The 14845-nt window shown below is 35.7% G+C and overlaps 1 protein-coding gene across 5 annotated transcripts in view; it reads left to right on the top strand.

The window, feature by feature from the left end:
* Positions 1 to 14845, top strand: part of PPFIA2 (PTPRF interacting protein alpha 2) — a 357296-nt gene that overhangs the window by 218954 nt on the left and 123497 nt on the right. For all 5 annotated transcript variants that reach the window (XR_012042987.1, XM_072864453.1, XM_072864432.1 and 2 more), the window contains 2 exons: positions 3845 to 3946; positions 14000 to 14164. Coding sequence is in view for 4 of the 5 variants with exons in the window: in XM_072864453.1 (XP_072720554.1) it covers positions 3845 to 3946; positions 14000 to 14164 (267 nt within the window). In the remaining variant the exon portion in view is untranslated. The remainder of the gene's footprint in view (positions 1 to 3844; positions 3947 to 13999; positions 14165 to 14845) is intronic.

Raw genomic sequence — 14845 nt, 5'->3', positions numbered from 1 at the left:
GTTGAATTTGTTTTCAAGGCTTCTGCCCTCTCTTCGAAGATAAACATGGTATAAATGAAGAGCTGTCATTCTGAGTCAGCTGTTTTTCAGTCAGACTGAGTGTTATAGCCCAAGTATTAAGACAAAAAGAGAAACAGCAGATAAGATAGGCTCCAAGATTATGTTTATTCAGATGGCAAAAAAAAGTGCTCTTTCTTGGGTTGTTTATTACGAAATAATTTTGTTGGTGTACTGATGTCATAGTATAGTATAAAAACAGTGCAATCAAATGAATAATTTTCATATAGTAGTAATTCACTTTAGTTCTTAATTAGCTTTATAGCCACACAACTTCTACATAAGCTTTAAGAGTACAGTTGTGCCTGTCAAATCATATTAGTTATGCAACAGATAGTACCTTCAGGGCTCCCAAAGTATGACTGACCATGCAAGACTTCTGCTGCAAATAATAATTCCAGATGACAGTATTCCCTTGATCCCTGTATATATAGGAGGGAATTGCAAGAGCAGAGGTTGTTATCATCACATGTTATTTATTACATAACTGGGTAAAACAAAAATATGCTTTGCTTTGCTTCTAACCTGTGGGAGAAACACGTTCCCTGGAGCATTACATTGTCTTATCTCAGGGGTACCTTGGACGAAATGGGTATATTTTAAATGAGTTTTACTTGTAGTTTTGGAGGCATGAATTGAAAAGCAAGTTGTTGTGAGGTTTTATCCTAGTTATTAATTCATCAAAGCAGATGTGACAGAAATAATAATTTGTAAAGCTCTAGGGCAAACTCCATTTTACTTTGAGACTTTCCCTCTAAAAGGCTTATGATATAAACACTCAGGGGAAAAAAAAAAATCAAAAAACAAACAAAAAAAACCCCAAAACCCAACCTCTTTCTGTCATCATTCCGTTCAGAGAAGTCAAAGCTCTTGACAACTGAGAAGTCAAAGCTCTTGACAACTGAGAAGTCTTTAGTACTTCAGATGAAGGGAGAAAGTTGGCCACTTTAGCTCCAGAGGTATGAAGAGGTGGCTGCTTGTTGTAAATGCTAGTACTGCAGATATGTCAAGAACACAGAGGAATTTCAGAGAGCAGCAGCAACTGAATAATTAAAAGGCTTGAAGGGGCTATGTCAGTGACTCAAGTAAAAAAGTCTAAAATACTGGACACAGGTAGCCCAGCTAAAGTGGATGCTAATAGTTACTATGAATATAAGCTGAAGATATTTCAAGGCTGAGAGGACACTGTGTTAGGTATGGGACTCTCTGGGAGCAGAATTTTGAGTAATGATTTGTTCTTAAGCAAGGAAAAACTTAAGCTGATGACCAAAGAAGATTTCCCTAAGAATAAGCTCCATGCTGCTCAGCAAACTAGTAGGAACTCCATTCCTTAATTATTTGAGATTATATTGACCAAAGCATTAGGGACTGTACTGCTGGTGGCAGGCTTGCCTTGGCACAGGAAAGAACGTACATTTTGATAAACTCGTATCTTTTCCTGTTTACAAGCAAAACAACAAAAGCATGTTATCAGACTGCTTTGCCTTACTGTAGTTAGAAACTGGAACTGTAAGTCACCAGATGATACTTGTTATCCTTTTCACCACCTGTCACCCATCCGGATGCCCAAGCATATGCCAAAATGTCTATTTTAATTCCAACTGAAACAATACAAAGAAATGAGAAAACATAAATAGCAACCACATACTACTTAGATTACACAGGAAGTTTATTCTGTGAGATTCTGAAAGTATTATAGACACTTATCCACATGTATAAACTGTATGTAAATTAGTAACAAGAGTTCCACCCTATAGCACTATGAAGTTTCTCTTAGAGGAATATAAAGAAAAAAATATGTGTCTATGTGTGGTTTTGTGCTTCAAGATTCAATCTGACTTGACATCATTGGCTTTCTATTAAATATGATATTTTCATTTGGTATGTAACATTAGTTATAACCTTAAGGACAGGAGTTTTTTAAACAAATTTTTTAAACAAAATTCTGGACAGAATAACACTGCTGGACTGGCAGTTTCTGAATCCTAGAGTGAGACCTACAGGTGGAAGTTTTAATGATACTTTTGAAAAGGGAGAGAGGGGTTTTAAAATTTAAATCTCATTTTCAAAGCTAAGTTAAGGGCTTTAACAGCAAAGTATGCTGCATAGCCTTACAAGTTCTTGACCAATAGGGTGTAAAATGAAAATACCAATTAGGAGGTATGACACAAAACATCACTACATGGTTCATGCGATCAATAGCTGATCTCTAAAACAAAATCCACTGAGAATATCAGAACAAGGCTTTTCTTACTACCGTGCAATTTGCATGGAGGTTTACCATGAATTCAGTTCCAGCTGCTGAGAAATGAAAAATAACCATAGTTACACATTGTCAGACTATAACTTGAAATCTATTTGACTACTTTTTAATATATTATTAGTAATACCATATACCATTAACTATTTAGAAACTTGATTAAAACAGAATGAGCATGGGAATACCTACCAAACTTCTGCTGAACAGCACTTTAGTTCAGATAAAAGCTGCTTTCAGCAACTCAAGGGAAAGCAGCAAGCCAAGCCCTTTGGAGAGCATTGCTAGCTTTTCTCTTAAATAAGTAGATTTAGTCTCAGCTTCGTCCTACTGGCTGATAAGATAAACCACCTGGACATGTTTTTTTCTTAAACTGCTTTCTTTTTTTGGGGGAGGGGGGGAATTAGAAATGACTTCAGTTTAACTCTGGCTGCTTGTGGGTGCTCTTAAGCACTGACTATTTTGGTCAAACTGAAATGAACTTAATATTTAAAAATATGTATATATCTTTGTTAAGCAGTGATGCTGTTCATCAAGACATCTTTTTTTTCTGACACATGATCACAAATTTTAAAGGCTTTTCATCCTTTGCCTCAGTTTTCATGAAACATGTAGCATCTTTTTGCTGTAAAGGATAAAATTAACCACTACAGTTTAGTATATGTTGTGCTTGTCAAAATTAAACACATATGGAGTGAAACTTTTCTTTACTGAAATGAACGACAAATCTGTGACTGCCCTTTGTATAGATAAAAATTTATGTATATTGTTGGAGAATAACAGCAATGGTAAAATCAAGACATTTTAATAGGAATTTTGACAACTGAAAAATGTGTTTTTCAGAAAACCTATTAGTTGCATGTATAAAATTTAACATCGGGAGCAACTTAAAATCCAGTTTCATTTTATGTTGTTATTTCCTAGGAAACTCGCTCCAAACTAACAAACATGAATATTGCTCTGACTCATCACAGCCTTTCACTATAATGCCTAAATACATTTTAATAGTTAAATTAAAATATCAAATAAAAATAATGAGAGTATTTTTTCATAACGCACATATTACTTATGTTAATCTGATATTAGATAGATTTTGATCAGTGAATACCTTAACTTTTTTCTCCCATGCCATGTTGGAACAGCTGCCTTACAGAGAGGCAAGAACGCTTGCTAAGAGGATATGTTGAGTTGAACCTCATTATGTGTGAAATGTGGTGTCTCTGTTGCTGTGAAATAGACCCGTTCTGTTCTTCTGGTGTGGTTCTGACAGCTTATGTATGGGGCATGTTGCCATCATCTTGAACCTTCTTTTGTTTCTAAACATAAATCAGTGTTTTCCATAGGCACTTTTTATTAGATATGCCCAGACTTTAAATGGTTTTAGTAGATGCTGATGCTTACACATGCTATTTTAGTTTGCGCTCATGATTTCTAAATATTATTTGAATCCTCAAACTCTAGAATGCATATGGATATGATTATTCTAATGCTCACATCTTGAGTAACTTCATATATAATTTTATTCCACAGGAATTTGCTGCACTGACAAAAGAATTAAATGCATGCAGAGAACAGCTGCTTGAAAAAGAGGAGGAGATTTCAGAACTGAAAGCTGAAAGAAACAACACAAGAGTAAGTACACAACAGACCTTTTCTGGATATCATGTATGTGTAAAGCAGGAGTAATATACTTATATCTGAATTTAGATCTTCAATTGTATAAATAAAAAGACAATATTCCAGCCTTTTAATAAGTGCATGAGACTTGTAAGGTTCTAAGTAACAGGACATATCTGCCATGCTACAGTCCCAGAGGAAATGACTGTAAGGGTTAGCAAGACATATTACAAAAATAGCATATTTTGTATATAACATGGTAAGTACATTCAGTTTAAATGTTTTCTAAAGCAAGGGACTCATGCAGCCTTCCAAGCCCCAGGGCCTGCATAAGTAGCCTGCACATATCCTCATCTCTTATCAAGGCAAAAGGCAAGGTTACAACAGACCCAGCTTTCCCTTGTGCCTTGGATTTGATCTGAATAACGATGAGATGAAGGCTGTTACCTCTATCACAATGAGTCTGCTGTTTAGTCTAGATGCAGCCATGTGACCCTTGAAGTAACTGTCGTTTGCCATACAGCTGAGTGAGGACAAGATTTCACCCTTAAATTTACTATGTTGTACTTCAATCAGATGTTATTCTGTCTGGGAACAGGAATATGGGATAGCACCTTCTGAAAATTCTCAAATGGTGTACAGAATGGTTTTCAATAAAATAATTTGCACATACAAGTGACTGGGCAAAGGCAGAATTGATCAAAACATGGAAGAGGGGAGCAGAGGAGGCTTTTTGGGGTGTGGAAAGGTGTGAGAAAAGAGATGGAGTGGTCCCAGGAGTCAGGCTGGTAATGAACATATGGAATAGACCTCAGAGAGGTTGAACACCAAGGATGTTTTCTCATATCCATATTTCATTCTTCTGTGATCAGGGTAACTCTTCCTGTTTTCCTCCTCTCACTAAACTAATAGTACGTTGGCTGCTCAGATAACATTTTTCCTTTGTCAGCTAATTTGCATTCTGAAGGAAATCTAACAATGTACATGACAAAAGAACGGAGAGAGGGTCTTTCTCCCTCCGTTCTTATGTCAGCTGTAGCACCAGGGTGCCACAGACTTCAGAAATCCAAGGAAGGACAGATGATACAAAGAGGCAAAGCTGCCCCATCTACCTCCATGCTAGGTTGATCACGTGATCACGTGATCACTTGATCACGTGGTCACATGATCACATTTAGCACAAAAGTCTTAGAGGTGATGGGTTTGGGAAATGTGATGGGAGACATAGGTGAGACCTACTTTTTCTCCCATGACTTTCATACATTCTAAACAGTCCAAAATGATTCCCACAAAAATCGAATTAATTAGTGGAGAAGCACATAGGAATTGCACTGAATTCTTTAGGTTTAGCAAACCGTCTCAACTACAAATATGAAGACTTTCTACAGCTGCTTAAATTATCAGTAACTGCTACATGTATCAGTTATTTTAGTATTTAAGGTAAAAATAAGGAAATCAATTAAGAAAATAATTTACACAGAATAAAGAATACTTTGTGTTAATTTCCAGCACAAACTTTTGAATACAGAGATGTGGTTAAAATATACACTCAATTGTACCTATTCAATAATCTACATATACCCATTCCTGCATAGAACATATATCCATTTGCCTTTCTTTACAGAAAAAATACCATATAAACTCAATTTGCAATGTCATCTTCTCAGTTGTCCTAAGTTCTTCATAAGTATGTGCACAAAACTGCCTAGCACAATGCTTTATCCATTTCACTACAAAGCCCATTGAACACCAACTTTGGTATATTAAAACTGCAGTGTACCAATACTTACTGTGGGTCTGATATAAGCAGTGCAGACTAGCAAAAATCCCCAGACAGCCTAGTAGCCAAAGACAGTCACTTGCCAAATGACCGTGAGAGAAAAGGATGATGAGTCAAGTGCAAGTCATCACCTAAGTCAGACTGAGCTCTGTCATAGGCACTTTCTTTGCAAACCAAGAAAATTAAAGCTCATCCATTCTTATGTTTCTTGTGTTGTGTTAAAGAGAAATCAGTAAGACATTTTCCAGGAGAACTAATACGAACAAATGAGAGTTCTAGAGTGTGATAATCCTTGCAAGAGGTCGTTGCAGTTAAAATTAGCAAACGTTATCACTGTTTTCAGAATGAGGATGAAGCTAGGTATTGGAGATGAAAAGATTTGGGCTATGACAAAATATGCAGGAAATGTTACAGGAAACAGGAGAGGAAGATATAGTCCAAGTATTAATGGGGAAGGAGAGAGAAAAAATTCAGAGAGATGCCTTACTCTGACTTCTAGCATTTTCATTAATAAATTATTACTCCGTTGTGTCATACACATGTTCTTCCAGGTTCTAAACTGCCATATACTACATTAGTTGCCAGAGTTTGCTGTAATAGTCATGCTGTCTTCTATAGGGTCTTGTACACTTCTTTTATAGCAAAAGACCAGCATTTTAGATACAAAGCTGTTGTCTTCAGAATACAGTCTTCATGACATGCTAGTGATGAGATTTCTAGCAACATTCATTGAGAAGGCATTGCCTATAAAGAGGCACTTTTGCAAACTGAGATTTGTGCTGTTATTAATGCGAAACAGCATTAATATTTTGTAAGAAAAAGTTGCTACAAAATTTTTCTGTTATTTAAGCAAAGATTCTAATAAAGTAATAATATTTGGAGGACCACTGATACACTTGTGCAATGAGGAAATTAAATGCCTTTTCTAATATATAAAGTTAGTCCAACTAATGCTTCTTTCTTCCATCCCACTAATGTTCACACTTAACCCAGCTCTAGCTTGGCTATGCTAGCAAGGCTTACCTGCTCTCCCAGGACACTCTGATGCATAACAACACGTAGTGGAACTACTCCATACAGTTTTGTCCCAGGTAGCACTTCCTACTACTTTTAAATAAAGAGGCTCAGTTCCATATTCTCATATTGCTGTTTCTAAATTTTTTAATCCAACCTTTTATCTCCCTGGTTAACAGCATAAAGATACTATTTGAAGTACCTACTGCTTCAAACTGAAGATCAGCAAGAAGAAATAAAAGTGGCAACTCTGTCCTGTTCTGAATGCACACTCCCAACCATCTCTTGCCTTCTAGCTCCCTTTTACGTTTTCAGTTATGTCTGACTGGTAGTTTTTTTCTTTATTATAGACCCACACCTGTGCATTTGTTTATTTCTTGGCAACAGCTTCGTAAAGTTTTTGCCAGTCTCCACAAAAAAAAACCCTGAAGAGCACACCTCCTGATTTGCCACCCTATGCCAAGCTGCAGTGGCAGCCCCTGACAGTAAAATATGTTCAAGAGAGAGCATGCTGGAATTACATTCTTCAGGACCCATAAACTCCAGGTCTCAGCCAAAATACCAGGGTTTAAGCCTTACCCCAATATTTAATCAAGTTCCTACTCAATCCTCCTAGCAGTATTCTTAAGCAAAGCTCCCTACTGACCTTTTGCTCTTGAATATGTATTTTTAGTGCCTACGATAATTAACTTTTTCTGACATAGTACAGTAGAAATATTTTCATGTCAAGAACTTAGCTGGCAACTTAATCTGTCAGTATGTGAGGCAAAATAGAAAATGCAGGAGCATATGTATATGTATTGATTGGTGTGGCATTGCTGACAGAAGGACAAACAGGTTTTCTCTGGAAAATCATTGCATGGGACTTTGAAAACATATACAAAAATATCTTAATAGAAACTGTTACAGTTATTTCTCTGGATATTCTCTAGCTAGAATGATCACCTATAGCATGTGGAAAGACAGTATCTTTTCTGAAGTTGGAACCCAGGTCAATGTGATCTAGCATATTATTTAATGCAAATTATAAAATAACACTAATTTGTGCTAAGTTTAAATTAAAATTGAAAGTTATTTTTGTCTCAATCTGTATTCTTTAAAAGTAGAAAAAGTTTGTAGGATTAACTTAGTAAATCAGAATATGATTATGAGGCAATTTGGGATTTGGTTTGGCAGCCGAAACAAAAAATCTATTACAATACTGATACGGAGTAATCTGATTGTGGTTTTTTCACTACAACAAAAAATCAGACACATGCATATGCTTTTTGTATATAGCATAAAATGTTACTTAAATTGGTCTGAAATATTTTAGTTCAAGCAGTTTTAGAAACAAGAAAAATTAAACCTATGTTCATGAATGAAATAGCAGTAACAAAGACAGTGTCATTGTCTTTCTATTACTTAATACCTCAGGAGCTGAAGCATTTATTAAAGTCAACAAGGCTGACTTACTTAGATTAAATTTTATTCATATTTTATTGTCTCAATTTCTTAGTGAATGGTTTATGAAATATCTTCAGTTAGGCACTGCAGCCTCATAATACCCATAGATTAGAACTTAACCCTATATTTCATGATTAATTTTCCCTTTTATTGTGTTGGAAAACTCTAAGAATATCTTTTAAAGTATGGGTTTAACTCCTTTATCTAGCTCATTTTCTTAGAGGTGCTTTTACTTACATCAGTTTGATAGATGCTGAAACTAAATCAGACACTTTATTTTCTTTTTTAAACACTGCAATATGAGTTCATATAGTCTGAAAGCATCATACACGTGAAAATAAGTATAACTGTTTCCTAAAGTTCTGTAAAGGTAAAAGCATTATTTCACTAATGTAAATGGCAGTAATTTTCTTTTTTTTGCCTCAATATTATGATCTATCTTCTAGACTCATGTGTCTCTTCTTTCAAAATAAGAACTTCTGTCACAGAAAACAGGGTGACAATAGACAGTAATATGTAATATATAGTAATTCAATACCTCTATTTCAGACACTGTATAATCTAATAGGTATTATATTTGTATTCATTATTCTCATAAAAAACCTTTTATTCATTTCTATTACTTTGTATCATTATCCTGATTATTACATTTTCTTCTGTGCTTTTGCTTCACATATGTGTGTTTCTATTAAGGTTTTAGGTTGCCAGTATTTCCTTTTCTGTCTTGGATGTACAGAAAGACAGACATGGGACGTATGCTGTAGTTAGGCTGTAACTTTGTTTTTTCAAAGAAAGATTTTCACCAGTAATTTACCAGTATAGCTATGTGAGGTCACCCCAGCTGACCACGGGTGCCAACTGGTTTCCACCCCTGTGGAACAATGCTGAAGAAATGACTGGCTTTGTGACTGGTTTTAGAGATAATCTTCAATGCTATGTCTGCTTATTTTACTTGTCTTCTTTACTTGCACCAGAGATGGAGATTCACTGAACAATGTGCATTCTAAATATAGAATGAAAGGAAATTCAGTTTTGCCTGTGCTGGTGAGAACTTTTAAGCTGGACATTGAAAGAAAATTGGTTTTAGTGGGTTGCCCTATTCCTCTAAGGAATTCCTTAAGCTAAGTCTGTCTCATTTTAGTAAATCCCTATCTTTTATATTTTTTCCCTGTATTCCACTATTTCTGCCTCTCCTTTTCTCTCCATCACCCTCTCCTGATTCTTTAATTTCTCCATGTATTATCCTGCTGTGAACTTTTTTTTTACAAACAGGTTTGTTGAAAATAAAGATAAAATATTTTATATTTGTTAAAATCCAGGTCCTGTAGTAATACAAACTCTAGTGAGTCACACTAATTTCAACTTACTGAGTCATCATTCCTAAAAAAGAATGTTTTAACTTTTTTCATTTTCCGTATGTAAATAAGTGTCCATGTAGTAATGACGACATAGTATAATATAGGTAGGTGATAACCTACATGTAGTTTACACTGTTAAATTTAACTATGCGTTTCCATTTCACAGAAATCAATCACTTCCATAACTGTTTTGGAAGTGATTTGAGAAATACAGGAAGCTGGGTATATTTTAATTTTGCTATTCTTGTTGATTTACTTCTAATTAGCATTTTAAAGATGTTTCATTCACTCACGAAATATGCACCAGAGTATTTTTCAGTCTTTAAATGATTATTTTTAAACATTCTTTGTGCTCATGAAGAGTCCAGAGCTCCAGAAATCTCCATCCCGTTTAACTAAGATACAGTTGTCAGCACCTCATCTCGAGGATCCTAAAATTTGCCCAGCATAAGAGTAAAATTCACTTGTCAGATTATTTCATAGTTCATTGTCAAGCTTATGCTTTCCAGTAGGAAAAGCATAGCAATGATGTGTGGGTGATTCTGTCCCGCCTGCTGCTGTTGATCTTCGTCATCTTTGCAAGCTGCCTGTCCCTCTGAGCGCTTGACAACTGTAGCAGCTTGACACAGCGTGAGGGAGCAGAAAATGCTCAGCAGCATATGATCTTTGTTAATGCCAGAGTTTAATTGCAACATACTACAGGACCTAAAGCTGTTTCTCACAATTCTTTTGTAGTTAAACGAACTACCAGTATTGTTACAATGTTATTTCGCCATGAAATCTTGTGGTGTTCTCACAAATACTTGGAATAGTAATTCTTGAATTATATAAGGGGGAAAGTCCCCAACATGCCCCCATGCCCATAAATTATTGTTATTTTCTTCAGTCATTAAACTTAAACATTGCTTGAACACACCATTATCTTCAATATCAATTTTATATGTTTATATGTCCCTTCCCCCCATCATTGTAGTAATGGGACACTTCATAGTTCTGTCAGCATAGTTACGTTTGCTCTTCCCAGAGAAGTAGGGAAGATCTATTACACTTTTGTTTAATATAACTGTAATTGTGCCAAAGATGGATAAAATAGCAGTATCATTTCAGCAGAGCAGGGGGCAAGGATTTGCCATCAGATGCTCAGAGTCAGATGTTCTAACCCTTGGATTATTCTTCCCTGTCAGCATGGCTGGGCATAATGTGGCACTGGGAGACCTGGTTAATAATACTCTCTGCTCAGCTGGATTTGCTGTAAGCAGTGCTCACAGAATTTGTGGAGAAATAGAGGTGACTTTTGTTGAAAAGCATAAATAAGAAATTGCTATAAGCTGGAAATCTATGCCAGCACACCTTCTTGAGCTTTCTTAGGGCTGACAGTAAGGGGAATTCCAGTGTTTAGAGGTAGCGTCCAGAAAAATGAACCACTGCTAGCTGAGTAGCTTGCATGAATAAGAAGAGTAAGAAAAAGTTTGATATGCTTACAAGTAGTGCAGTAATTCTCCATGAGTATTTTGACACTTAGCTGTGATGTCAGCTCATCTCTCTATACAGTAAAATAGGCAACACAATATTTTGCACTTGATTTATTTAACAACTATGAAATATATGCAGACATTAAAATTGGTTTTGCCACCTCTAAAATGGTAATTCTAAGCTAAAGGCAAAATTAGCTTTTGTGTATATTAAATGGATTACTTTCATTGGTTTAGTTTTATATATTATGCACGTTTTGAACATGGCAGTAACTTAACCTAAAGTTACATTATCTGCTGCTCTACAAAGGGCTAGGGTGCTGCACTGTTCATCCCACATAGTAAACTCCTCCACGATCGCCCTATTAGAAATTCTGAGTTCTCACCACTCTGCTCTGTTCTTATACTTGAAAATCTTGTTTAACTTTGTTTTCTCTATTCATCACTCTCTTCAAAGTTAAACAAAGTTAAACAAAGTGGCAAGTACCATTCTTCCTTCTCTTAGTAAGGATCTTGTCTTTCTTCTGTCCATGCTGACTTCAAATTCCCTGCCAAGATTGTCTGTCTACACCAGTTCACAATGAGGTGTGGGATGTATATTAGTTTTTTTCCTGTGTTCCTTATTTATCTCTGTGCTATAGTTTATGAGTAATTCCTTCTGTCATGAAAGTTTTTTCCATATCAAGAATTCTGTGTCACCATCATTTTTCTTCTCTCCTAAACCAGATTTTCTCACTTTACTTTCCAACTAAGACCTGCATACAGGCTCTCAGAGTTCTACTTTACGATCATTACAGTGTTTGTCTGGGAGATAAGTTGTTTAGGGTAGTAGGGCATCAAATATGATAAATTTGCTCAGTGTTAGGCCAAACAATAGTTACCAAGGTTTTGTTATTCTGGACTGTTTTAGTAGGTGTCAGTTTAAGCTTCAGACAACTACAGACTTATGGAAGGAATGGCCATGCTGAAAGCTCAACTGTGGTTCAACATTTTCCTTTTTTCCCCAATTCTCCACAAATTCATAGCATTTGGACCGGATTTAGACTGTTCCAGAGGTAGCTATGATGCGCTGAAAAGTTTCTGCATAAAGAAAGGCAGACAAGACAGAAAACAGAGCAGGATGAGCCATGCTCTAACAGGATCAGCCGGCCAGTGGGAATGACTGTGGAGAAATGTAAGTCCACAGCATAGATTAGAGTCAGAGTCTGGCCACCCTAGGGCTATGGGGTGGGGTAGAGTCCGGCTGCAGAGAGAAGGAAATGTTGCAGCCACACAGTCTCTTTGGAGAGATGGGGCAGAGAGTAGGTTGTAGCGTTAGAAATCAACTATTGACTTACTTTCCTCCAGCTATCTCCAAGATAAACTAGATGGCCCAGAAAAATAACGAAGATATATTAATTTAGACCAAAATTCAGAAATTCAGTCCTATTCATGATAGCAATTAACTGTGTATTTAAGTACTGCTATGAACAGAAATACTCTGTAAGTATTTGGAAGCTATACTGGTCTCCTCTGAGTTACAACCTTACCACAGCCCCATACTGAGTTCCTGATGTCTCTATGATGAAGAGGTCTCTTCAAATTTGCCTGTTACTTAGGACTGCCTCAAATAATTAAAAATCCACCTATATCTGCTGTCAGCCCTACAGGGATTGGATGACAAAGCTCGTGAATTTCTTGCTCGTTTGCTTTTGATAAATACACGCCATCACTGAATTCAGAAACGGTAGAAAACCCCTTCTTTCTTGAACTGCTTGGAGTCATTACAGTTCTTAATGTATTAACATTGTTTGCATGTGTTCACTATTTTTTGTGAATAATACAGTTATTGTAACATAATAACCAGGTGCAAATCCAGGCACAAGAACCATGTTTGAAGCAAAGATAACATCAAACCCTAATCATTCCTGATGTAATAGCAGTATATTACAACTATAATGTGATTACACTCTGGTTTTGCTCTTCTTTGTCTATGAATTCCTGTAACAATAAAGGTCATTATGTGACTGAGAATAACTATGGATTGCAGATAAATATATATCTTTACTAATAGCAGCTATATTCCACATTGAAGGAGAAATAATAAACAATTATCCATGTAACTTTCAAATTTCCAGTTCAATGACTTAGATATAATCGTATGTTGTAATTACAATACATTTAACATGCATTGTGATTCATTAATTTAGCTACCCTGCTTTAACCTTACAGCTAACCAATTGTCTTTTATGTTCAGACAGTAAGAACAGCAATGGGAGCCCTATGAAAGTATAGACGAATGGGGAATTTTCTATACAACATCAACATATCATTTTAATTTTTAATTTAATCTCAGAGTAATAAAAATAATTTTCAGATGTTTTTACAATAGGTTATTTACAGGTTATTTTACAAATATTTACAATAGCCTGAAAGACAAACCTTTTTGTCTTCCATCATGTTTGTAATACAACAGAGACAATGAACATTTTAGAGCACATGATAGTGACAAATGCCATTAGCTGTGGCACTTAGAATGAATAGTCTTAAAAATTTAATAAAATATACTGTTTACTTTTACGTATTTTGTTAAGTAACTTCCAGTATAAATTAAGAATATATTACAGTTAGAGTGAATTAATTATAAACTTCTTTAGTATTTTTGCATGATGCTTTAGACTGGCTTTGGTTGTTATTTTGTTGTTAATGCTCATCAATTACTATCACAAATAATATTGTAAATATGTACTTAATTTAGTTAAATGGTGACCCTATGCTGAGGGATTTGTTGTTCTCGCTTTTCATAGCAGAGTTTTAAGTGAAATCATGAGTAGATTTCCTATTTTTCTACTTATTCCATCTGATTTAGAATCATGAAATGTTGTCAATAATTCCAGCAGTCTCTCCTACAATGAGGTTGCCAAGAAAATTGCCATTTGGTACCATGCACTTTGTAGTTAGTATTTCCATGGCATTTAGGTGCACAAAAATTAATAACCTTTTATATCAAATCCAATAGCTGTTACTGGAGCATTTGGAGTGCCTTGTCTCAAGACATGAAAGGTCACTGAGGATGACGGTGGTGAAACGGCAAGCACAGTCTCCCTCAGGAGTTTCCAGTGAAGTTGAGGTCCTCAAAGCTCTGAAATCTCTGTTTGAGCACCACAAGGCTTTGGATGAAAAGGTACAGTATGGAAAAAAAGTTTACTAAATACACTCTTTAACTTACTTAACTGTGCCTTATGATGCAGCAGAGCAACAGTATTTTTTATTTACTTCTTGGAATATGTCCTGTACTCACAGCATTTACACGTGTCCAGAGAAATCCATGAGAATGTGTGACCAATAGCTGTAATGCAATTCATGTCACTTTAGCTATCTTCTGTAGACAATGGTACTGACTTTTCAAAATACGCAGATCTCACCCCTACCAGACATACTTCTCCTATTTAGCACTAAATAAATCATGACACCATGGAATTTATTGTCTGTACGATATTGCTGTAAGTTATTGCTGAGAAAATGTAAGTAAGTATCTCAAATTTTAAAAACACACAAACAGAGTAAAAAGGCAGAATGAGATGTTTCTAACTACATAAAGGAACTTGCCTCTTAAAAATTTTTAGGAGGAAAACCTCCTAAGTTTCAGAAATGTTTTTAGCATTTGCTACATAAACACAGTGTTCCCTCTACAAGTAGGGTAGCCTAAAATAAGTAGTAGATCCTTTGTTATCAGAAGTAATGAAGGGCTTGCAGAATCAAGATAAAAACCACTGATGATAACTGCATCTAGTCATGCTAATTAAGAGGGTCTTTCCAGTGGATTCCTCATGTGTCCTGTGCTGGAAAGACTCTTTTGTGTGAA

The sequence above is a fragment of the Ciconia boyciana genome, chromosome 1, assembly GCF_034638445.1.
Source record: "Ciconia boyciana chromosome 1, ASM3463844v1, whole genome shotgun sequence".
Taxonomy (NCBI): Eukaryota; Metazoa; Chordata; class Aves; order Ciconiiformes; family Ciconiidae; genus Ciconia; species Ciconia boyciana.
The sequence above is the reverse complement of the archived record's forward strand: the minus strand, read 5'-3'. Positions and strand labels throughout refer to the sequence as shown.